Source organism: Bolinopsis microptera, chromosome 6, assembly GCF_026151205.1.
Source record: "Bolinopsis microptera isolate Bmic1 chromosome 6, MBARI_Bmic_1.0, whole genome shotgun sequence".
Classification (NCBI taxonomy): Eukaryota; Metazoa; Ctenophora; class Tentaculata; order Lobata; family Bolinopsidae; genus Bolinopsis; species Bolinopsis microptera.
Window position 1 is genome coordinate 19,127,279 of NC_087077.1, and position 24,432 is coordinate 19,151,710.

The window sequence follows — 24,432 nt, forward strand, 5'->3', positions numbered from 1 at the left end:
GGGGCAATAGAAACAAAGTAAGAGTTGAATCCATTGGCTATGACTCTACGATTCATGATTCGTTCGTTGTTTATGATAAAGGGAGGCTTAGTTTGCTTCTTTTTCTTGCCCCTGAGCTCATTGATTATCTGCCACGTTTTTTTGCTGTTTTCTATATTTTTATGGATTTCATTGCAGTAGTACGATCGTTTGGCGACCTTGATAATACTTTTAAGCATTCTTCGGTAGTCACTGAAGACTTTATAGAGCAGTACATTACCCTCAGGGTTTCTATTTGTTACAGTGCTTGACCAGTCTCTACAGAGTTCATGTTTTCTTTCAACTGAGACAATGATTCCATCGGTAATCCACGGGTTGAGTTTGGGAGTCCTTTTGGTAACTTTTGGTACATCAAGCTTACAGTGTTTATCAAGTGTTTCATTGAAGCAGTCCAAGAACTCATTGAAGTTTACCGAGGGAGTCAAGTCATTCACCTTCACCTCGAGTTCATTAACAAAATTAGTGAGTTTGGAACTTGAATAATCATAGTAGCGAACATGTTTAAGTTTTTCAGTACTGTTTTCGGTAGGAATTGACGTGAAGGTGAATATAAAGGCATGGTCACCAATCCTATCATTCAATACACCGGAGAGAAGTACATGATCTATCTCTGATGTGAGGATATTGTCAATACATGAGTTTTTACAGTTAGGACGGAAGTGGGTAGCAAGTGATATAGTAGGATACATATTGTTACGAAGTAACGTGTCCTCAAATAGCTGGCTGGAGGTTTGTACATTGAGGAGGTTAGAGTTAAAATCGCCAAGAATATGGAACTTTTTACCAGCCAACTGCTTAGATATATCCTCAAGAGTTTGACAAAAGGTCTCACTACAGCCATTTGGAGGACGATAAGCAACCCCATATGTCAGTTTATCACCCGAGCTAAGAGTAATTTCAACAAATAAGCACTCAATATCTTTTGTACAGTGAGATAGATTTTCGATTACTACAGCATTCAGGCGATCAGAGACATATAAGGATACTCCTGTTCCTTTTTTCTTATCAGGGAATGGTACTTGACAAAATGTTGTATAGGAGGGGATTTGGTATAAGCCTTGTTGGCTTGGATCGATGTTGGTCTCAGCCAATCCAATGACATCAAAATTACACGGGAGGGTCTTATGTTCTATTAAAAAGCTGTCAAAATTACTAGCAAACCCATCTATATTGCAAAACAGAGCGGGCAGATAAGCAGAATTTTTATTTTTCTCAGGAAAAAGTTTGCTGATTGAGTTTGCTAGTTCTTGTTTTGTGTAACGCTTACAGTCTTCAAGTATTGAAGAGAATTTAGCTATGGTGACATCTTCCTGGTTGTTTGTATCATAGAATTTATCTGAATCATCATACCTTTGGCTGCTTGGAAATGGGCAATACCTATCTTCTATTGTACTACAGCAATCACTGCACATCCATAGACCGTTTTTGCTTGTAAATTTCGCGGATCTGAAGCACTTAGTATGAACAACTTTGCTGCAATTTTCACATTCTAAGAGTGGCTGGCCAATATTAATGTATTTACTACAGGGGTCGCACACATCTTTAATACTTTCAACACTACTATATAACAAATAATTTGAGGATGTAGATCGAGCCTTCGAGCCGCAATCAATGTCTGAGTAAAAGAATGATCACTGGGGGATGATGCGAAGGTGTCCAAAAGGATGTTGCTGCCGGCGATGATGCTCCAACTGAAGATGAGTAGATTATGAAATTCCACATCACAACACTTAAAACCACCATCCTCTCATAAACTGCCCCTCCCTAAAAGCTCCTGACATTGATTGCTGGCTTCTGGCTGGTCTCTTCCTTAAATTATTTGTTGTGTGTAAAGTGCTGTTGATTAGTTCCTGATTAGTAAACTTTATTTATGTATCTTTGTCTCGATTTATTGGATAGTTATTATATAATACAAGTTTCTTACCCAAATTCAAACGAATTACAATACATTAACCTTACATAACTTGTATTATTGTATAACCTTAACCAAATTATTTGATTATTGTGGCTTGTTTTACAGTAAATCCCTTTGTGGCAAGCTCGTCGACTACAATTGCTATTTCTTCAACCAGCTTTCCACAATGTCTCCTTACCCAGGAATCCCACAATTCCCTTTACCCAACCCCAGTCTGCATTATAGTCAAGCTCACCCTCAAACCCATAAAGCAATTCCAAACGATACAATATATGCTTCATCAAACCATTTAATCTAATCAACAACATCCACCACCTCAACTACCCGACTATTCACCCTTTAAGCAACTTATTGTTAATATATCATGTTTCAATCGAAATCAATTATTCTTTATGGTATATCTAATGAAAAAACTAGTTATTATACAGTTTTAAGTAATCAATGTTCCCCTTTTTCCATTATAAATCAGACGTCCACCCATGATCTACTCATTTCAGGTGCAGCTAATTCGCCGGTGGTGGCAGCCCAGAGGGCACTCAGCACATCCCCGTGATCAATCCACAGTCATGAAGAGAATTCCAACACCACCACCACAAAACAGACGCTCGCCCAGAAACAACTCTCCTGCAGCATCTGTTAAGGCTAAGGCTACTCCACCTCATTCCCCTAAAGTGACTAATCCTCTTCACAGAAAGAGCCCCCTCACAAGCAAGGCTAATCAGAAGAACCCTGCAGCCAACATCTCAGGACGGCGAAGATCAAACAGTCTGCCAACTGAAAAGCTGCTTACTGTTGCTTCACCGGGACCATCAACATTACAGCCACCTACATCTCTGACCCTAAAAATTAGTCCAAGCCTCATAATAGACCCTGGTGGCCTAAGAGATAGCCCTCATAGCCCTATGAGCCCTATTTACAAACCGTTCCCACCCTTCCATACAGAAGAAGAAGAAAAAGATCAAGGAAGTCCAAAGCAACGTGCCATTAAAGGTAACTGCCCCTGTCGAGCAAGCTCTGAGGGCAAAGAATGGCTTCTCAAATGTTGCAGATGCTCTCAGCATTGGCACGCCTCCTGCAGCAACCTCAAGGGAGCAAACCAGATTACAAGTGGCTCCCCACAACAGATTGGTCTTGATGCCATCCTTCAGTACTGGGAATGTCCATGGTGCTTCACATCAATCCATCCCAAGCCAAACAGCAGCACCGCGTCTAAATTGGATGAAGCTCTTAAGTTTAGCGTTGACTACAGCAAAAACATCCAAGCTGTATCTGATGCCATCTCGAGTGCTGTATCCAACAGCATACCCACCGTGGAGATATCTTCACTTGAGTCAAGACTGTCGCAACTTAGTGAAGAGATTTACTCCTTCCAAAAATCCAGAAGCTCTCAAATGGGCCCTCCAGCAGCAGTCAAACAAGAGATGAGGTCAACAGTAGCCCTCCCCAAATGTGTAATGCCGCCGATTAAGGACTACCAAGTAGACATCCTAGACAAAAATCTGCTTGATGAGGTCACCAGTTTTCTGACTGAGTGCAAAGAAACTGGTAAGTTCAGCCAGATGAACGGAAGGTCAGTCCTTAAATATGGAGAAAGCTACACATACTCTGGAGACACAAACGCCCCCTCCTCTCCAGCCATCCCACCACCATTAGCAGCTGCTATTGATAGAGTCACCTCCCAGTGCAAACTTACACACAAGCCTAACTCTGTGCTCATAAACTACTTCCCTCCTAGCACTGGGGTTGAGGAAAGCACGTTACCCTTCCACTGTGACGATGAGCAAGAAATACTTGCTGACTCCGAAATAGCCACAATTTCAATAGGAGAAGTAAGAAAGATAAGCTTTGTACCTGTCCATGAAGGCCATTCACCTACAAAAATGACTGAAATGTCCCTGGAATCCAACTCGGCCTATATTATGACTCGTTCCTCACAAGCTTGGTTCAAGCATGGAATCAAGGCCACCCAAAAAACTGAAGTCAACCCGGCCATTTACGGACGATTTTCCATTACCCTTAGAGCCATTAACAACAAATTCAAAAGAAGCACGCTCATTATGGGAGATTCGAACACCAAAACAATCAAGTTTGGGTGTGGTGCTGGTACTATGGGCCAGTCTTTCCCTGGTGAAAGAGTCAAGGCAGGTAAAGTCAGTTTGATTGACCCTTGTCGCTGCATTGGGTACAGCAACGTTGTTATCGTTTGTGGTACCAATGACCTCCGGGTAGAAAACCTTAGAGGAGAGAATGAAATCCATCAGCTGGTTGACGTTCTCCACTTGAAGATTCAACAGATAAGAAAGCTCTGCCCAAGTATCAAAATATTTGTCGCAGCAGTCCTCCCATCAAGATTGCCTCAAATGAACAAAAACATTATGACCTTCAATCGGCTTGTTGGAGAAATGTTAAGTGCCAACTTCAACCAGAGTGTGTGGCACCTTGGAGTTGGCCACTTCTTAGATAGTAGGGGACTCCTTGCCACCAACCTGACCAGAGGTGGTGATGATATTCATTTAGGAGTTTATGGTATTACCAAATTTGTGAGATGTGTGAAGCATTGGGTGTATGTGAGAGAGAGGCAAGAGCGGACAAGACGTGGAAAACACAACCAGTCAGTGGGGTCTAACAACCCCACTTAGTAAAAATGATTATGAAAATGATTAAGGATGTGTGTGAGCCATGTAGTAGATCTATTAACATCGGACAACCTTTACTAGAGTGTGAAAACTGTAATAATGCCATCCATACTAAGTGTTTCAAATCAGCTAAATACTCATGCAAAAATGGACTATGGATGTGCTGCGAGTGTGCCAGTTCTGCAGAGGAACGGTACTGCCCATTTCCATCTGATGAGGAATCTATAGATTCTGATAGATTCTATGATAATAGAAACCAGGAAGATGCCGTAATTACATCATATGCCCTTGTACTTGAACGTTGCCGTCGCTACTCTAAACTCGAGTTCTTAAATGCAATCAAGCAGCTCAATTCCTCAAAAAAATCTATGTTATCAACTTTATTCTACAATATAGATGGAAACGCATCTAACTTTGATAGCTTCCTAATTGAACTCAAAAGTATAGGGCACTCGTTTGATATGATTGGTCTTGCTGAAACCAATACTGATCCTGCACAGCAGGGCCTGTACCAAATTCCATCATACACAGGATTCTATCAAGAAACATTGGCAGGTAAGAAAAAAGGCACAGGTGTTGCACTCTATGTATCTGACCATTTAAATACGGTGGTCTTAGAAAACGTATCACACTGTACTACAAATATTGAGAGCCTCTTTGTTGAAACCACAGATAGCGCAGGCAGCAAAATTGTTCATGGAGTCATTTACCGACCCCCTAATGGCTGCTTTGATAGCTTTTGTGAAACCCTGGAACTACTTGCAAAGCAGCTAAATGGGAAAACTGTCAATTTGTTGGGAGACTTTAACTCAAACATACTTAATATTTCTACCAGTTCCCAGCTCTTTGAGGATACTTTATACAGAAACGGCTTTTACCCGACTATCTCCATTGCAACACATTTTCGTCAAAACTGTAAAAGTTCCTGCATCGATAACATTTTAACAAATAAAATTGAGAATATAGTCTTATCAGGTGTTATTGAAGAACGGCTTGGTGAGCATGCCCCTATATTTACCTTCACTTCAGTAGAGACCCCTCGCAGTACAGAGCCTCAGAAACATGTCCGCTATTATGATTACTCAAGTTCCAAATTGAAAAGCTTTGTAACTGAACTTGAGGTAAAGGTAAACCAGCTCACTCCTTCAACAAAATTTGATGAGTTTACGGCATGTTTTGACCAGACACTTGACAAACACTGCAAACTGGAGGTACCGAAAGTGACAAAAAGAACTCCCAAACTTAACCCATGGATTACAGACAGTATCATCCAGTCTGTAGAAAGAAAGCATGAACTACGTAAGGAGTGGTCTGACACCGTTACCAATAAGAACCCTGGTGGTAATATCTTGCTATACCAAGTATTTAGTGATTATCGTAGGATGCTCAAAGCTATCATTAAAGCTGCCAAACGTTGGCATTACTGTAACGAAATTCTAAACAACTGTGAAAACAGCAAGAAAACCTGGCAAATTATTAACGAACTCAGAGGCAAAAAGAAGAGGCAAACCAAGCCCCCATTCATCATTGATAACCAAAGAATAGTTGATAGAAGAGCAATTGCTAATGGATTCAATGCTTGGTTTGTCTCTATTGCACCAAAGCTGAATGAGACACTGAATAATCCATCTAATGGCCTGCCTATATTACCCATGAAAACTTTCTATGACTTCCTGAACCCAAGAAATGAAAAAAATATTAGGTTAGAAGATTGCTCCTCGAACGAAATATTGAAAATCATAAGAGAGTTCGAAAATGGTAAAGCCAGTGACATTCCCATAAGTGTAATAAAAAAGTCATCTCATGTAATTGCACCTGTATTATCGAACTACTTCAATATCCTTATGACCCAAGGTATATTTCCTGATGTCCTGAAAACTGGTAAAATAACACCTGTATATAAGAAAGGTAACCCAGAAGAAATCGAGAACTACCGTCCTATCTCCACACTGTCCGTCTTCGGTAAGATCTTTGAAAAGCTCATATATTCTAGAATATACGGATTTGTTAGCTCCCAGGGAGTAATATCGAAGACACAGTTTGGATTTAGGAAATCTCACTCTACATCTCATGCAGTCAATTACTCTGTAGATTTAATTACGAAATCTCTTAAACTTAAGAATCATGTTTTAGGAATATTCATTGACCTTAGCAAAGCTTTTGACACCATCGATCATTCAACACTTCTTATAAAATTAGAGGGATGTGGAGTGAGAGGAGTTGCAAATAACCTCATAAAAAGCTACTTAACAAACAGGCAACAATACACTGAAGTTGTAGGAGAAAAATCAGATACCCTATCTATTCAATTTGGTGTCCCACAGGGTTCAATTCTTGGACCTCTCCTATTTCTTCTTTATATGAACGACATCACAAACAGTTCTAAACTAGGATCATTTGTTACCTTTGCTGATGATACTAATATATTTGTTGTCGGCAAAACAAAACGTGAGGCATATGAACGAGGAAATGAGCTTTTGTCATCATTACAGTCTTATATGAGAGCGAATAAGTTACATATAAACATGTCCAAGTGCTGCTACATACACTTCAAACCCAACATGGCAGGTTCTAAGTCAGAGATTTTATCACACCCTGAACCTGTACTAACAATAGACAACTATCCAATCAAAAAGGTTTCATCCGCAAAATTTCTGGGTGTTATAATTGACGAGAACCTATCATGGGAAGATCACATTAAAGCTCTTAAGCGAACCCTAAATCATTCCACATCAACTTTATGTAGACTTCGCTGCTCCCTTCCAGAATTTCTACATCAACAATTATATTATACTCTGTTCGAATCACATCTTTCCTACTGTATATCTGTATGGGGTGGGGCAGCTAAGCAACGTATAAGCTCAATATTTACTGCTCAGAAGTACTGTCTCAGAGTACTATTTGGTGATAGGCTGGCGTACCTTGATAAGTTTAAGACTTGTGCACGTACTAGGCCTATAGGACACCAGAAACTTGACCAAAAATTTTTCATAAAAGAACACACCAAACCGATATTCAAGCATAATAATATTCTAGCTATACAAAATCTCTATACATACCACAGTTACCTCGAGCTCTACAAGATAATGAAATTCCGTGCTCCAATATCCCTATATGAGGGTTACACATGTTCGTCGAGGAAACCCTGCCTTCTTATCTGTCAGGTAGACCCACCTGACAACCACAACACTAGGTCAACCAAAATTTTTAACATTTTAACCCCAAAGTTCAGAATGACTGACTTTACTACTAGTGTAATGTGCTTGCGAGGAAAACTTAAAAGTGCGCTATTAGCCAATCAGCATAACCACGCCCTGCTTGATTGGACCGTGAAAGATTTTGACTGCACAAATATTATTTTCCAAACATTATAACTGGCTGTTCACACACATCTCAATTAAATTCCTCTAGGCTACTGTTTTCCAAGTCTTGTCCTGTGAGTAAAGAATGTGTGAGAAGGTATTAATAAAATAAATGTATATTTTTTGAATTTTTAAATCTAATCTGAGAATGAAGTATAAAGAAATTTTTAATTAGCACTGTATAGTTTAAGATATTTATAGCTTATTATAACCATTGATACAAAGGCCATAATCTTTCGCAAGCTCTTTAATATACACCTTGAAGCCACATTTTATATCCTTGAACCACACAATATAAACTAAAGCATGTTTTAGTGTAGACTTTTTGTCACAACAAGACTGCAACCTATAGTAACAACTATAAACAGAACCCCTAATGTCTACTAACAAATTTCTTCTAGTCCTAAAATGAGCCCTGTCTCTAAAAACCTAACTGAACTAGCGTTTCGGTGTGTGCAAAAGCTTTCAGGCACGCGCATTCCTTGCCCCGTTAGTTACCTGTCCTTCCAAAACCAAACTAGCAGTCAAGGACAAAAAGTCATACACCAATTGGGCATTATATTTTATGAATTGTTTGACATCTTTTTATTCTGTAAAATGTGCTAAAATTAAATTTCTTGTTTCATTGATTTCTTGTTTCATTGATCTTTAATAAGTTTCATAATCATGATAAACTAAGTGAGATAAACTCCCACTGGTCGGGTGGCCTTCCTTTGTCTTACTCTCTCCTGTCTCTCCCTCACATACACCCACTGTTTCAGACATCTCACAAATTTAGCAATACCAAGCTCTCCGAGATGGATTTCATCACCATTTCTCGTGAGTTTCATAGCAAGCAACCCTTTACCGTCTAAAAAGTGGCCAACACCAAGGTGCCATACAGTCTGGTTAAAGCTAGAGTACAACATTTCATCAACCAAGCTGTTGAATGCCATAATGTTTTTATTCATCTTAGGGAGTCTAGACGGTAAAACTGCTGTGACAAACAACTTCGCCTTAGGGCACAGTTTCTGGATCTGCTGGATTTTCAGGTGGAGAATGTCTACCAGCTGGTGTATATCACCAGGTGACTGCACATTTTCAACTCGTAGATCGTTGGTCCCACAAACTAAGATGACGTTGCTATAACCAATGCAGAGCTTAGGGTCTATTGCACTGACCTTGTTGGCTTTAACACGTTCACCTGGGAAGGACTGTCCAAGGGTTCCAGTACCGACACCGAACTTGATGGGCTTGGTGTTAGAGTCGCCCATGATGATGCAGCTCCGGCTAAACTGTTTGCTCACAGTTCTCAGTGTGATGGAGAACCTTCCTGTCTGCACAGAAGACTGAGTTTCAGCAGGACCTGTTTCATCAATACCGTGACGATACCAGGCTTGTGACGATCGTGTCATCACATACACTGAGTTAGATTCTGGACTCACACTATGAACATACTCAGTTGAGGCTTCGTTTCCGGTCTCATAGATGCACTTAAAGCACACCTTCCTGACGTCGCCTATGCTGATAGTAGCAATTTCTGAGTTAGCAATAATCTCAGACTCATCGTCAGAGTGAAAAGGGAGCTTGCTACTAGTGGTGGTATCAACTGAGGGAGGGTAGCAGTTTATTAGGATGGAGTTGGGCTTATGGGTCAGTCTGCACTTTGATGTAACTGCGTCTATGGCTGAGGCAAGGGGTGCTGGGATTGTGGGGGATAGGGGTGGGTCTGAATCACCAGTATAAGAGTAGTCTTCCCCAAACTTGAGGACCTGTCTTCCATTCTTCGGGATGAACTTATTACTAGCTTGGCTCTCCAGGAGAAACTCTGTAACTTCTTTGAGGATCTCAGCACTTAGCACATCGACCAGGTAATCACACACTGGAGGTTCTGTGCATTTAGGATGGGGGATTTCTGTAGCAGGTGGTGCTTCAGATGGACTTCTGGACTGCTGAAATTCATGAATCTCTTGACTCAGCTTCTTCAGTCTTGTCTCCAGGGATACAATCTCCACAGTAGGCATACTGTTACCAACAGCATTAGAAATAGCATCTGATATAGCCTGTATGTTCTGGCTGTAGTCTACAGAGCTCTTTAGGTTGTTGTCCATCTTGGCTGACATGCTGGAGCCTGGTCTGGGGAATGATGTATCGAAACACCATGGACATAGCCATTCTGAGAGAATCATATTCAGAGAAGCTTCAAGAGGTGTATCGTGCTGAATGTTGTTAGCACCCTTGAGATTGCAACAGGAAGCATGCCAGTGCTGAAAACATCTGGTACACTTGAACTTCCATTCCTTACCATCTGATGTTGATCGGCAAGGACAATCACTCTTTGAAGCCCGTTGTTTTACTGTAGGTTTATCCTGGATTTCAAGTTCTTCAGCAGACTCTTCAGCACGGGAGAATGGAGGAAAGGACTTGTACAGAGGGCTCATTGGACTGCTGGGGCTCTCTCTGAGGTTCGATGATTCTAAAGCTGATATCAGGTTTGGGCTGATCTTTTCAATAACCAGATTACCTGGAGGTTTAAGAACAGATGTCTCTGGTTGTTCTTGGGGTGACTTTGATGGGCGTTTACCCAGCACAGCTTTCTGGGCCATTGCACTAGGGCTGTTCCTGCGCAGGGCTTTGTTGTCTGCTAGAGGTTTCTTCTTTTGGGAGGAAGCTCCTCTGCCGGATGGTGACATGCTAGCTCTGGATCCTGGGTTGGTAGGAGGAGGAGTGTGTCTAGGGGAACGCCTTTGGGTACTAGCACTTGAGGTAGTAGCCATGATGATATGATATCAGAGATATGTCCGGAGTCCAGGGGGCCAGCTTGGACAGACCCCTGCACCTGAAAGGAGAAGAGCATCAGCCGGTTCATTGTGAGTGATATGAGGTGGGTTAAGTGGGAATATGATTGAATAGAATTTTTTCAAGAACTTTCAAAAGAGTGATTGAAGTATTCAAAAATATGTAAATCATTCAAAGGTCAGACACACTAACAACAACAGGACAAACTGGGTTTGGATGGGGTGATTTGGTTTGAAATTGTTAAGTGTGTAGGTAAAATTGTTTGAGCAGAATTTTCAGAGTAAAAATAAATAAATTCAGGGCAAAAAATTTGTTGAGACAGGTATTCAGAGAATGCCTATCTTGGAATACTTCAACACTACTATATTAGGAAAGATTGAGGGATTAAATTATGCTGCTAATAAAGAGAAGCACAATGAATATCTTATGTGTAATCCTCATGTTGCTAAAAAACGCTTTATCAACTTATATAGTAGTGGAAAGTATGTAAATTAGATTCATTTTAACTTGGTTGTTTAGGCCAATAGATTAAAGATAATTTTTAAATTTTAGTAGATATATTTTTGATGATGTGTGATGATGTTTGTGTCATTATATTTTGATTTGATTTGATTTGATTAGGAAAAAGAACTGGATGTTTAAACACTATCTGCAGCTAATATAAATGATTCTAAAACTAATGCAAATGACTTTTTATCTTATTTTAACCATTAATACAAAGGCCATAATCTTTTACCAGCTCTCAAGTAGATAATATCCACCTTGAACTTGCATTATATATCCTTGAACAAGACAATATAAACTTAAGCATATTATAGTGTAGACTTTCTGTCACAGAAAGACTACAGTAACAACTATTAACAGAACCCCAAATGTCTGCTAACAATTTTCTTCTGGTCCTAATATGAAACTCAACTGAACTAGCGTTTCGATGTGTGCAAAAGCTTTAAGGCACACCCATTCCTTGCCCCCGTTAGTTACCAGTCCTTTCAAAATCAAACTAGCAGTCAAGGACAAAAATTCATACACCAAAAGCGCATTATATTTTAATGAATTGTTCTACATCTTTTTATTCTGTAAAATGTGCTAAAAAATAAATTTCTTGTTTCATTGATTCTTTGAAAAAATAAAGTAGTGCTCTTCATGGTGTTGAAATCGCCCCTACATTGGTTATGATTGTGCCTACTGTTAGGCTAGGTAATGGTTATGGACATTGGACAATCAGCTGGTATTCGATAGACAGATGTATATAAATCTTAACAAGAAATTTAACCATACTTTTAAAAAAATATCAGAAAAATCTGATTCCTACTTAGCATAATAATTTTTTGGGGGAAAATTTATAATAATATAAACGGAGAATGAATTCTGAAACGATACGAAAACACTGAAAAACCAAGGTATTCTTATGAAAATTTGACAGTATCTGCTTCAGCGCTCGATTTACAAAATACGGTGTAAATTGTCGAAAATATGCGCGGCCTACCCAAAATTTTGGTTACATTTTAAAATTATTTTTTACCAGTTTTATATATTATACATTTGCATTAATCGTTATTAAAAAATATGTGCTTTTAAAAGTTTTAAAATATAGCATCAAAGTACCAAAAATGAAATGCGCGCAAAAAAGCCAAAATTTCAGCCACTTTTTTGGACTTTTACCTTAATCATTATTATATGGTCCATTGTTATAATGGTCTGGCCCGGCGCGCGCTACTTCGTAGCACTTGCCGTCGGGCATTTCCAGAAGAAAAGCGGCGCGCGCTACTTCGAAGAAATTAAGACGAGTAACATCCGTTAAATTTTTACCTAAAGAAAAATTAGGAAATTTGTTTTATTTTAATACTATCTTGTGCGCTTATGTTTTAGGTGTTTTCATGTTTTAGAATCCCTAGTGTATCAAACAAAAAATGTTTTTACAGGGCGGGGCGTAAATAGTAAAGGCTTTTACTACGGGTTCACATAGCCATGTGCCTACGCGTACTGCGTGACGCGCTTGTTTCACAAGTAGGATCTTTTCCGCCTCCGGCGGTCGCGCGCTACTGCAAGCGAGAGGGCTCTGGTTAGAGCAATACTACGGGCATTTTCTGCTCGATACGCTAGGGACCCCAGATACACCTTACTAGACGTATTTTTGACCGTAGAATCGATTAAAAGTGGTTTCGAGATATTTGGACTGCTTTTCCCCGGGTAAAATTGCAACAAATTTTGGGGCCAAAAATAGGCCAAAAAACCATGTTTTTTGATATTTTGAGCAAGTTAATTTTGTTGGCATGTCGGCATGAAAATTTGCATTACATGGAGATAGTTATAACACAGCCGCTCAAGATGGTGTAAAAATAAAACAAATCCCTAATGTTTTTCTTCGGGTAAAAATCCAAAAAAGTGGTCAACATTTAGACTTTTTTGCACGCACTTCATTTTTGGTACTTATGTGCTATATTTTGGAAATTAAAAATACATATCTTGTAATAACGACTAATTTAAATATATTGATTATAATTTGGACCAAAAAATTCATTTTAAATGGAACCAAAATTTTAGGCGCGCCGCGCATATTTTCGAAAATTTACAGCGTAGTATGAAAATCGAGCGCTAAAGCAAATACTATCATATTTTCACAAGACACAGTGGGCTGTGAGTGGGGGTCATGCTAGCATAGGGTATTTTAGACCATCACACATGCCCCTAACTTTGTTTCTAAGGTAATTTGGGTACAAAAATACGATTCCAATCATTTACAGGGCCGAAAATGTCTCAGAAAAAATTTTTGGGCCGATTTTAAGCAATCTTGTAGTCAAAAAATAGGAGGCTGATCCCAGGAAAAGTTGTTTTTTTAGAGGTTTAATCAATTTTAAAGCTCTTTTATGAACTGTAAACGAAGGACAGCTATCTTAGGAACTCAAATCTTTTTGAATTATGAAAAAATATTGATCAGAACAAAAGTTGTGCCCATTTATATGACCAAAATTTTCTGAAACACCAAAATTGTTCCTGTTATTTTCAAAAATTTCGTTTAAAATCACGATTTTTTGGATTTTTATCAATTTTAACTATAATAATTGTGATATTTTGATTTTTCATCCATATGCATCTGGTCTAGGATGCAAAAAATGCCACAAACATGGAGAATAACTAAAATATGTCAATTTAATAGCAAAATTGAGCTCATAAATTATCTAAAAATGCAGCAAATTTTACCCAATTTTTGAGTTTCTTAATTTTGTAAACAGAGTTGCCCAAAAGTGCCCAAAGTGATTCTTATTGCATCTGATAGGGAATTGTCTAAGCTTTCTGATGATACCATGCATTATACCGAACTATTGCAAACCAACAACGATTTCTGTCGTTAAATACCCCAAAAATTGCCTAAAATACACGCCATAAAAAAGGCGCGGTCAAAAATCAGGTGAAAATGTTAAAGTCACACAGTTTTTTTTAGATGGCTGAGTATTCTTAAGTACTATACTGTATTTCAATTATTAAAAACTGCCTTGATCAGGCATTTTAGCCCAAAATAATAAATATTAGGCAATTTTTGGCTAAAAAAGGCAAAATTTCTTGACAGTGAAAAATGCTATTTTTTCACGCGACGCCATTTTGGCATCTTGCAAAGTTTTTAATTACGGTTTTTTGCATGAAATCGGGCTAGCGTTTTACAATAAGGAAAGCTTATTTTCAAAGAAATTTAAGAAAGTCGATTTTAGGCCTATGCTAGCATGGTAGCCCACTGTGCAAGAATACCTTGGTTGTTTTTTAGTGTTATTGTTGCAATTCGAAACTCCTTTTCACCCTATTTGGCTATTTTTGATGTGTAATCTGATTACTAACTATGTTTTCATGTATTCTCATTGATGTGGAGTACCCATTCATACTCCTATTTCTTGGCCTATTTTTTATTTTTTCATGCTGATTTGGAGGCCATTAAAGCATTTGACCCAATCAACAAAAGTTTCAGTTGTATATCTTTTACGGTTTTTGCGGAAAGTCGCGTTAAAGTTGATGCCGTGGTGTCAGTAAAATGGCACGGAACCATATATATCGTCTCGCTTTATATATAGTAAGATTTCCTATCGTTCTAAAGTCTAAAGTCGGCTCTATTTGTGACATACTTCTTATCTTCTACACAGTTTATCGTGGTTTGTTGATACTGAGTTGGTTTAATTAATACTATACGATTACTATGTAGACCAGCAGTACAGTGAACATATTTATAATAATAATAAATAATAAATACAACATTTATAAACCGCCTTATAGCTAAATCATATAACTCGATATAATTTAATCCTGGAGATAAACTCCAGTGCTTTCTAAAGCGGCTCTTACATTAACTGAGCTTAGTTTAATTGAAAATTAGACATGACAAGTTCATTTTACCTATGTAAATGCAAAATCAATCAAATGCTAGAGAAAAGAAGTATGTTTTAAGTTTGGTCTTGAAAGATGTAACTGACTCAGCTGATCTTATGTCGTATGGCAAGGAATTAAATACTTTAACTGCACAGTGACTAAAAGCTTTCTCTGTGTTTACATAGTTAGGAGAGGGCGGAAAACTAAGGTAAAAATAATCAAAAATATAAGTTCACTGTACTGCTGCGTCACTTGTCAGACGCAGATTATGATCTGACTTGCTCAGAACATGAATTATTTCTGTCTGCTCAGGGGGTTGGGGGATGCACAATGTGATTGTGTCCAGATAATGTTCCAGGTTGCTTCCTGCAACGGTCAGGCTCATTATTTAGAAGTAGATAATTTATGTAGTTATGGATATAACCCAAAATCAGGGAGAATATTTTAGGCCCATATAAGCTGCCTATAGAGTTTTTCCGATACACCTGATTTTACTGGGAGTAGCTCCTGATGTATATGTCAGGGTCGTATACTACTTGATTGAATGAGAAAATCATCAGATCATATCGAGTCACTGATGCATTTCAAGGCAAGCAATGTGATATTAGTTGAAGATTTATGTAATAAATGCTGATTTTCATCGAACAGACTGTAAAGTGGCCAATTCCAAAAACTCTTACTTACTATATCTCAGCATCTGAGTTGTTCATTGTACTAGTACCATTAGCAGTTTTTACAACTTCTCAAAGATTTTATGAGAATCTTGCACAATTTCCCCTGAGACGTAACAACACTGAGTGATTCCACCACCTGGCCTGCTACGGATCAGCTTTTTCGTGCTCAGGGGTAATGGGTAAAATAAAAACTTTAGCCAGTACCTATGATGTTGGGGCCTAGCCTATACTAAGGATTAAATTTAAGAATTTGAAAAAAATTGAATGTCCTGCACAGCAGATTGAAGCTTCTTAAATTATTTTTTATTCTTATTGTATTGCTGTGTAAATTTGATTATAATTCTAATTCTAATAATGAATCTTCTCTACCAATTGATAACAGTCACATTACAGGTATTCAATAGCTATAATGGAAGGAAAAGAGGAAAATCAAGAAAAATCAGAGACTTCAAAAAAACGCTCTCTTGAAGAAAGTCTTGATAACGAAGAAACTAGTGAATCTGCAGCTCCTGACAACAGAAAAATTCTAAAAACTGTCAAAGTAATACGTGTGCTCTGTCCTAATTATGCTGTTGGTTCAATCCTTGGGAAAGGTGGGGAACGTCTAAAAGAATTTAAAGATTCAACGGGAGCTAGAATCACAGTATCTAAGCAAGGATGTATGTTTCCTGTAATAAATGAAAGATATGTATCTATCATGGCAGATCTTAGTACCATACAAAGTGTTGTGAAGTTCATCCAGCTGCGCATTAGAGAAGATGAATTCCAGCCTAAGGATGAAAGGGAGTTAGCCCGCTTTGAGAAAAGGAAAAGAGTGTGTAAAGTTGTTGTATCTGACAATGTAATCGGTAAAATCATTGGAAAAGGAGGAGACAATATCAATGAATTGAAAACTAGACACAATGTTATGATAAAGACTACAAATAAAAAAGAGCTCCCTCATGAACTACCTGAGCGAGTTATAACAATAGAAGGTGACCATGAAAAAGTGAATGCATGCATTGATGAAATTATTGCTGATATTCATGAAGATCCAAGGTCAAACTTAGATTACTTTGTTGACTATGAAAAGTATCTTCGCCATACTCAAAGTTCATCTAGCACCTCTCACCGTGGACCACCAATGGGTTACAATCCAACTCCACCCACAGGATATAATGGATACAACTATCCCCCTTATCCTTATGGCAGCTATCCAAACCAGTACCCACCATATTCATATGATCAGTATGGACAGTACCAATACAGCCAATACCAGGCATCTTACAAGCAGCATAGCGATCAATACAGACATCACGATGATTCTAGAAGCAGCAGCAAGAGTGATTCATTTAGAACAGGATATTGACATTTTTTGCATTATATTTAAAACTTTAAATAAGCTTATATCTATTAATGTATGTAACTCACCCTCTGCACTGTACATATACACATGGTGTACATGATTGCATTTTGAAGATTTAAACAAATTAATGGATTTACCGACCTTGTCAAGTTTGGTACATTATTATTACCATTTTGAATCCATTTGGTATTAAGGTTATGTTATTAAAACATTGCATTAACATTTACATTTTTTATGTTGAAATGTTTAATGATATATACTTTATTTTAAGTTTCAAATCATATTTCACCAAGATTTGACTATTATGTTGCTTATCAATACTGTATTTGAAGTTTATATATTAATGATTATGCCTGAAATGGCTTATTTTATACGCATGCAATATTATTTTTGACTTGGGCTCCTGTAAGTCTTAAACAATACAAAATGATATTATGTAATAGAACAGATGTTTAAAAAGATTTGGTATCTGTATTACAAGTATTTGCAAAAGGATTAAGTATCTGTATTATTTGCAAGAAAGTATCTATTAATTGTACTAATATTGGAATTATCGTTTTATTGTGAAAACAGATTGCATCCTTTACTTGTCTCAAAAATTCAAATGATCTCCAGAATGAAAATTATCATGATTATTATATGTCCGGCGAAGATGACCTCAGCTCTATTGTCTGAGCCCAATATTTTTAACATTTTAAGTATAATATATCAATATATCATTTCTAGAATTAAATTGTTAAATTGCAGTGCCTTATGATTAAATGAGTAGCTCTGTCTGGGTTCTCTGTCCTAATGGACGCCGAGTCAGCATCGCATTTGGACCAAATAGTCCTTTAAATTCTATCAAACAGCAGGTTAGTACTTTTAATTCATGTTATATGTCGGTTTTTCGTGAAAAATGTATAGTAACATAGAAAATACATTTAAAATTAAAACTGCTGTTTTTGTATCTAGAGCGGGGGTTTTAGGTGTTGTTTCACTTACTAGCCATTTTCTATAATTATATCCATGTTCCAACATTGATTTATTTTTTGTAGGCTTGTGAGAAACAAGGCTTTGATCCAGCTAAATATGGAATGAGAAAGGAAGACGCAAAGAAAGCCTTTGATCTCTCACTGCCTTTTAGATTGTCTGGCATAGCTAATAAGTATGTTGTATCATGGCTTTGTTTTCCTGTTTATTTGAAAGTGTGCAATTCCCATTTAAAGGAGATAAAATTTTTAGATCATATAAAAATAAAAATGTCCGAAATTAAATTTGTTTATCATAGCGCTAATTTAACCGTTACCATTCACAGAGCTAAACTGGAGCTATTTGAAGATATTCAGAAGATTGAGGTTGTAAGTATTGCTCTTCAACTAGAATCCGGAGGAAGAGTTATGGGCAAGATAGCAAATACTGCTACAATTGCTCAAACTATACAGTGTAAGTAATGGTAAGTAATTTAGTTAACAGAACTTCAAATTTTATAGTGAACTCATACAACCGTCATACAACCGTCATACACATAGAATGATAAAACTCCAATCCAAGTGAAGGTATTGTAAGTAGGTAGTTGAGAGTGCTGGTACTGGAGCTTAGTGTTCAATACAAAGGTAAAACTAGTTACTAAAACTCTGGTATTAACCGGCAGCCATGATCCCAAATAAACCTTGATAACAGAAAATCGGATGGGTTTGACTGTTCTAATCACATCTTCTCGCAGCGATTGGTAAAGATTTAGGCGCCGTTTCATCTCTCATGTACTTACAACGCAAGATCGGAGCTGAGAAATTTGGAACCACTACTCTAGCAGACCTGGGAATTTTCAAGGTTCATGCCATTTTCTTACTCCGACATCAAAAATACTTTCTTAGGCAGTTTTTAAAACTTCTACCAATACAGCGACTAGTATAGTACAGGGGCCACCCTGTAGTAGTGTTATTCAGTGTAGATTTGGTCTCGATTGTCAAATGTTCCGATTAAATTGATATTTTATGGTCCAACTTATCTCATGTCTTACCTTCAGGGAAGTGCTTTGCTGCGTTTACAAGAAGTCAAAGAGGAATCATCACAACCAGAAACTGCATCTCCCAAACCTCTTCCTAAAAAGGATGTCCAGGATGTCCAGGGGATGGAAACGGAGACAACACGCCCGGTTATTGTCGAGGAGTCAAGTGTGAGCAGCAACCCCTCAGAAATGGAGGTTGAGGAAACAGACTTTTTCGAAAAAGTAAACCGTTGTATGGCCAAACTAACAGAGGAACAGACCCCCGTTAGAATGGAAGAGAAAAGGAAACCTGTTAGCAATGTGCCAATTTTGTTTGATCCATCTGCTAGTAGTGTTGAAATAGAGTAAGTCAGTCAATCATTTGTTGGGTTATTGTTGTCATCAAATGCTGAATCAAACATTATAACTCATTACTCATTCTATGATCATCTGTTAGGAGTAACGCAATATATTTTCAGTCGGATGGAAGAATCGGATGACTTTTTCGAGTTTACTGACAAAGATCTGAAATCGATGTTGAGAGATTTGCACAAGATATCAGAGAGAGAATTCCGGTTCCGACAGCCTGAAAAAGAGAAAATTCTTCCCGATCAAGTTGTTTTTAGAATCAGGTAATTATTTCACCTGATCATGTAGAATATCTTTAGTTTAAAAAAAGTATTTAGTAAAACAAAGTATTTTATTTATTAGCAGTGCAATCAATTCATATGATATAATTATAAGAATATAATAGTATGTCACACCTATTTAACTTTCACGTTATTGAATTATTTGTAACGTCAAATGCTTGAAAGGGTGATTGTTTATTAACTGTGTCAGACGTTAGTTAGATCTGTTAGCATGAACATCTTACTACACTTAAATAGTTGATAAAATGATACTCATGTTGATTCCTTGACCTCAAAACTTTGTGTAATTTTCCCATATCCAAAAACCCGCATTCTCGCATTCTAAGAATGTAGGAAATTTTTAAAAGTAGGAAATTTTTGACAAAAAGTAGGAAATTCGAGAGCCAACTCTGAGAATTTTCGATAATATTTCAGTAGGAATTTAAGTGAAAGAGCAGACTAAAAGTTGCTGGACCGTTATTTAAATGTCCTCAGTCAGGGATCCACTGATCCAGTCTATCAAATTTCGTTTCACAGACCAAAGTTTGTTGGCTATTAGCTACAAAATCTGTGCATCAAGTAACCACTAACCAGATGCTAATTATTGGGGCATTTTCGCGTACACGACATAAATAGTTGTCATTATTACTTTATTAACATTTTACTATCTACTTATCTAGTCTATGAAACCGGATATGTCTACAGTGTCACCCGATATCTGTATTGGCAAGCAGTAGCATATACACATCACGTCTTCAATGTGTGTATCACACTGCACACACCCAGCCCAAATTCGTGTGGCGTGAGAAAATATCAGAAAAACAGGGCGTTTTAACTAATCTGTACGATGATGCTAGAATGGGCGTGAGAATTGGACTTTTTCTAGTTTTTTAATTAGTCGCTCTGCCCGCTTGCTTTTGTTGCTTACATTGGGTTGTTGAACTTCCTATTAATCATGAATCGTCCAAAGTTCAAGTCTAAATCCGAGGTCCAAAACCACCCATGGGGGGATGGGGGCGGCTATAGAAAACTTCTGCAAATCCCAATATAGACTACCATTCCAGTTTTGATAATAGCATTATCAATCATGTAATGTTGTGAACGGTCATCAATGCAATTGTAATAACTTTATGTCAGGAGTTCAAAGAACATTATATAGTATTATGAGTTGATGTAATACGTCTAAACATGCATAATGCATAAGCGTTCTTTGTTGCGTTTCCTATCTTATTTAAATAGTAAATACTAATAGTCATTATTATATTTTTGGAAAATTTAAATTCCTTGTTTCTTGAATATTTGGTCTCATACTTGCTTCCTTCTCCAAATTCCCTTAACCCTGTATTAGTTTATAGCTTGAAAGCAGAAAGTGATGGTAGTAGATGAGAAAACATTTTTGCCAAAATTATAAACTTTTGATACTTCATGCTGTCTCCTATTTCGTGCTTTAGTTAAGCCAAGTGTTTAGGGATTCTAGAATCCAGACAATTTATTCCAATAAAAATTGAAATCAGAAAATAGTATGCTAAAATCGTTCTCCATTGTCAGATTCGTTCCAGGAGGCCAAATCTAGTTTAAATTTCCAAAATTTTCGGGTGCTTCGCCCCCAAAAGTAACCTAGGATTATCTATTAAAAAGCATTCCGGGCCCTAAAAAAGTAAAATTGAGAATCTGGAATCCGCCATGAAAAATCTTTGAACCGCGCGCATACAAAGACTTTTTATGCGAGCGAAGCGAGCGGGCCACAGAAAACGAAAAAATTGAGAATGTAGGAAATTAAAAATTTTTTGGATATGGGGTAATTTTTTCAATTCTACTAAGCTGTTAGAAAATCTCAGTTCTGACCGACCGAAAGTTTTATTGCATGAAAGTCTTCTGTCATACAAGCTGTACTCGGAGACTCTTTTTGTGAACTATCAGGTGACGTGATACCTATTACTTTTCAGATTACCTAACGGACTGATGCTACAAAACGTTTTCGAAACAAAATCCAGCACCACAGACTCCCTCTACAAATTTGTGGGCGACTACCTGACTGAGGATAGCGTTGAAAATCTCTCAATCTATCAAGCCCCACCCAAACGACTCGTCAAACCAGGACAAACTTTGATAAACGCTGGACTAACTCTGACAACCCTGTTGCACGCTGGTGGTGACATTGTCATGAGACCCGATCTAACTGTAGAATCTGATCCTTCGGGCGCTTTGGGTCAGCTCACTGATGTAGTCGGTAAACCAGACATTTTAAATGACAGCCCAAATTCGAGCAGACATGAACTTCCTTCGCCTGTAACTAGATTAGATGATGTACAGAGCACTGGGAGTAGTCGGCCAAGGGGAGATAAACCTGTCCCCAAGTGGTTCAAATTGAAATGAATGTTGTTTGAATTTTTATACAATATATGGTATGGTGAAACTTTTAGTTTTGTATTGAAGGGCTATGAAAGGGGATATTACAATGATTGCAATAATTGTGTCGGCCAGAATTATAGCATTGTGAGAATATAATATTAAAAAGGGTTTTAGTTGCTGGCCAAGTTTCAGCTTGTTTTCAGTTATCAGACATGTATGTCTTCACAATGCGCCACTTTATCCTTAGTGGCGAATGGGTTGTTCTCATTATATTATCTTAAACCGGGGAATATGGAATATGTATGGTAGCTGATTCATTCGTAACTGCTATTAAGGGTGACTTAACGCTTGAAAAAAACGTAATATATATAATATGGATAATTTCTAGGGTTGTTTTTGGAACTTCGTAACTGGGATAGTAGTTGCATTATGGAACGGTTGCTTGAATGCATTTTACGTTGATGAATTTTGGCTATAAATAACGATTCACTGTTGTTTAAAAATTTGACTTGTGTGTGTCGTATTGTATGGTTAATATTAACTTATTTACATCTCATAATTTGATTCGGATTATATGAATCGCAATTGGAAGTCTTCTTCTAGATTTGTAGAATGTAGATACATGTGTTTTACTTCGGCTTTTCGTTCATCGTTCATTAACAAAGTAGGAAGTACAAAATGCAGCCTATCGATATAAATTCTCCAAGCTTTGCTTAAAATTACCATGTTAATTTTACATTGTACACAATACGAGATATCAAAAGGCTCACATTGAATATCCTCATTGTCAATATCCATCTCTTTTCTCCAGGTGGATCATGCTGCAGCCCTCTTACAGCTCAGATTCTTCTGACAATGAAGATGACTACCTGGAAGAGGAAGAGACTGAAGAGGAGAAGTTTCTCTGTTTGTTTTGTGACATGGTTCTCAGCTCGAGTGGACACCTCATGGACCACTCCCTAAAAACACACAAACTGAATCTTGTTTCGGCTTTCAGTGAAACGTCCTTCTATGGGACCATTAAAGTGATAAACTATACTCGGGGTAATAAATGTAGTGTTGAGGAGTTTAGTACAGTATTGAAGAGGTCTGAAACGTTGGAAGATGAATATTTGAAGCCCTGTCTAAATGATGATTCTTTGTTGATGATTGATTTTGAAGAACTTTCACACGCCCAATCTCAAAGTTGTGCAGCGAATGGTAAAGAGAAGAATGCAAATGGTGAATCAAACAATGGAAAGGTTGAATTTCTACAAGCTAAATTAGAGCAAATGCAACAGGCTTACATGGAACTACTCGAGAAAACTGATAAATCCAACGCACAACTGAGACCTGCAACGGACTCCCACTATTTTGAGAGCTACGCAGATTACACAATCCATGCGGAAATGCTGCAGGACAAAGTACGAACAGAGGCTTACAGAGACTACATCTACAAGAACAAAGATATCTTCAGCGACAAGGATGTATTAGATGTGGGCTGTGGCACAGGTATCTTATCAATGTTCTGTGCCCAGGGCGGAGCCCGGTCTGTTATGGCAGTTGACAACTCTAAAATCGTGGACAAGGCCAGGAGCGTTATTAGATCAAACAACTTGTCTTCTAAGATTGAGGTTGTAAAGGGGAAAGTTGAAGAAATTGAGGTGGACAAAAAATTCGACATTCTCATATCAGAATGGATGGGATACGGTTTGTTGTTTGAATGCATGTTAGACAGTGTCATAACAGCCAGGGACAAATATCTTAAACCAGACGGTCTGGTCGTTCCAAACAGAGCGTCTATGTTTGTGTCAGCCGTAAGTGATGAGGTGAGTTATCAGCACAGGTTTCACTTCTGGAATGATGTCTATGGGTTCAAAATGAACGATGTTGTTCCAGATCTTTACAAAGAAGCTGTTGTTGAGTGTGTTGACAAAGATAATGTCATTTCAGATAATTGTGGGTTTAAACACCTCGACTTGCAAACCGTTAAAACGCCTGAACTTGAATTTTCCAGGCCATTCCAACTCCAAATCAGTTCATCCTCAAAGTTAACTGCCTTAGTCGTACATTTTACCTGCTTTTTTGATGGAGATGTTTCAATCGTTTTGGACACCTCGCCTGAAAGTGAAACCACTCACTGGTTACAAACTATACTCTACTTGAAATGTCCTACTGATGTTTTAGAAGGTGATGTAGTGCACGGACTTATCGCGTTTAATAAGGACTCCACTGTTAAGAGAGGATATGTGATTAAAATAGAGGGTGCAATAAGTCGGGATAGTGCAGTGGTGGGGAAGTTCAACCAACTGTATCATCTCCACTGATTCACTGAACGAATTTTATTTCTGTGGTTTTTAATTCTTGTTGTGAGTAATTTATTTTCTTTTATCGAAACCAC

General features: G+C 37.8%; 2 protein-coding genes across 3 annotated transcripts; both read left to right on the forward strand.

Moving 5' to 3' along the window:
- Positions 1 to 1,594: 1,594 nt before the first annotated feature.
- On the forward strand, positions 1,595 to 24,428 carry LOC134817657 (tether containing UBX domain for GLUT4-like). 2 transcript variants are annotated; one of them, XM_063826914.1, is made up of 8 exons: positions 1,595 to 1,618; positions 17,848 to 17,956; positions 18,140 to 18,249; positions 18,400 to 18,527; positions 18,808 to 18,914; positions 19,111 to 19,436; positions 19,551 to 19,703; positions 21,647 to 24,428. In XM_063826914.1, exons 2-8 carry the CDS (start codon positions 17,864 to 17,866, stop codon positions 22,074 to 22,076), a joined length of 1,347 nt encoding a protein of 448 aa, XP_063682984.1. In that variant the 5' UTR covers positions 1,595 to 1,618; positions 17,848 to 17,863; the 3' UTR covers positions 22,077 to 24,428. The 2 variants fall into 2 exon arrangements, with proteins under 2 accessions (XP_063682984.1, XP_063682982.1); XM_063826912.1 differs by lacking the exon at positions 1,595 to 1,618 and having other exon boundaries at positions 17,721 to 17,956.
- On the forward strand, positions 22,871 to 24,358 carry LOC134817477 (uncharacterized). The gene has a single exon (XM_063826616.1). It carries the CDS (start codon positions 22,871 to 22,873, stop codon positions 24,356 to 24,358), a length of 1,488 nt encoding a protein of 495 aa, XP_063682686.1.
- Positions 24,429 to 24,432: the final 4 nt, after the last annotated feature.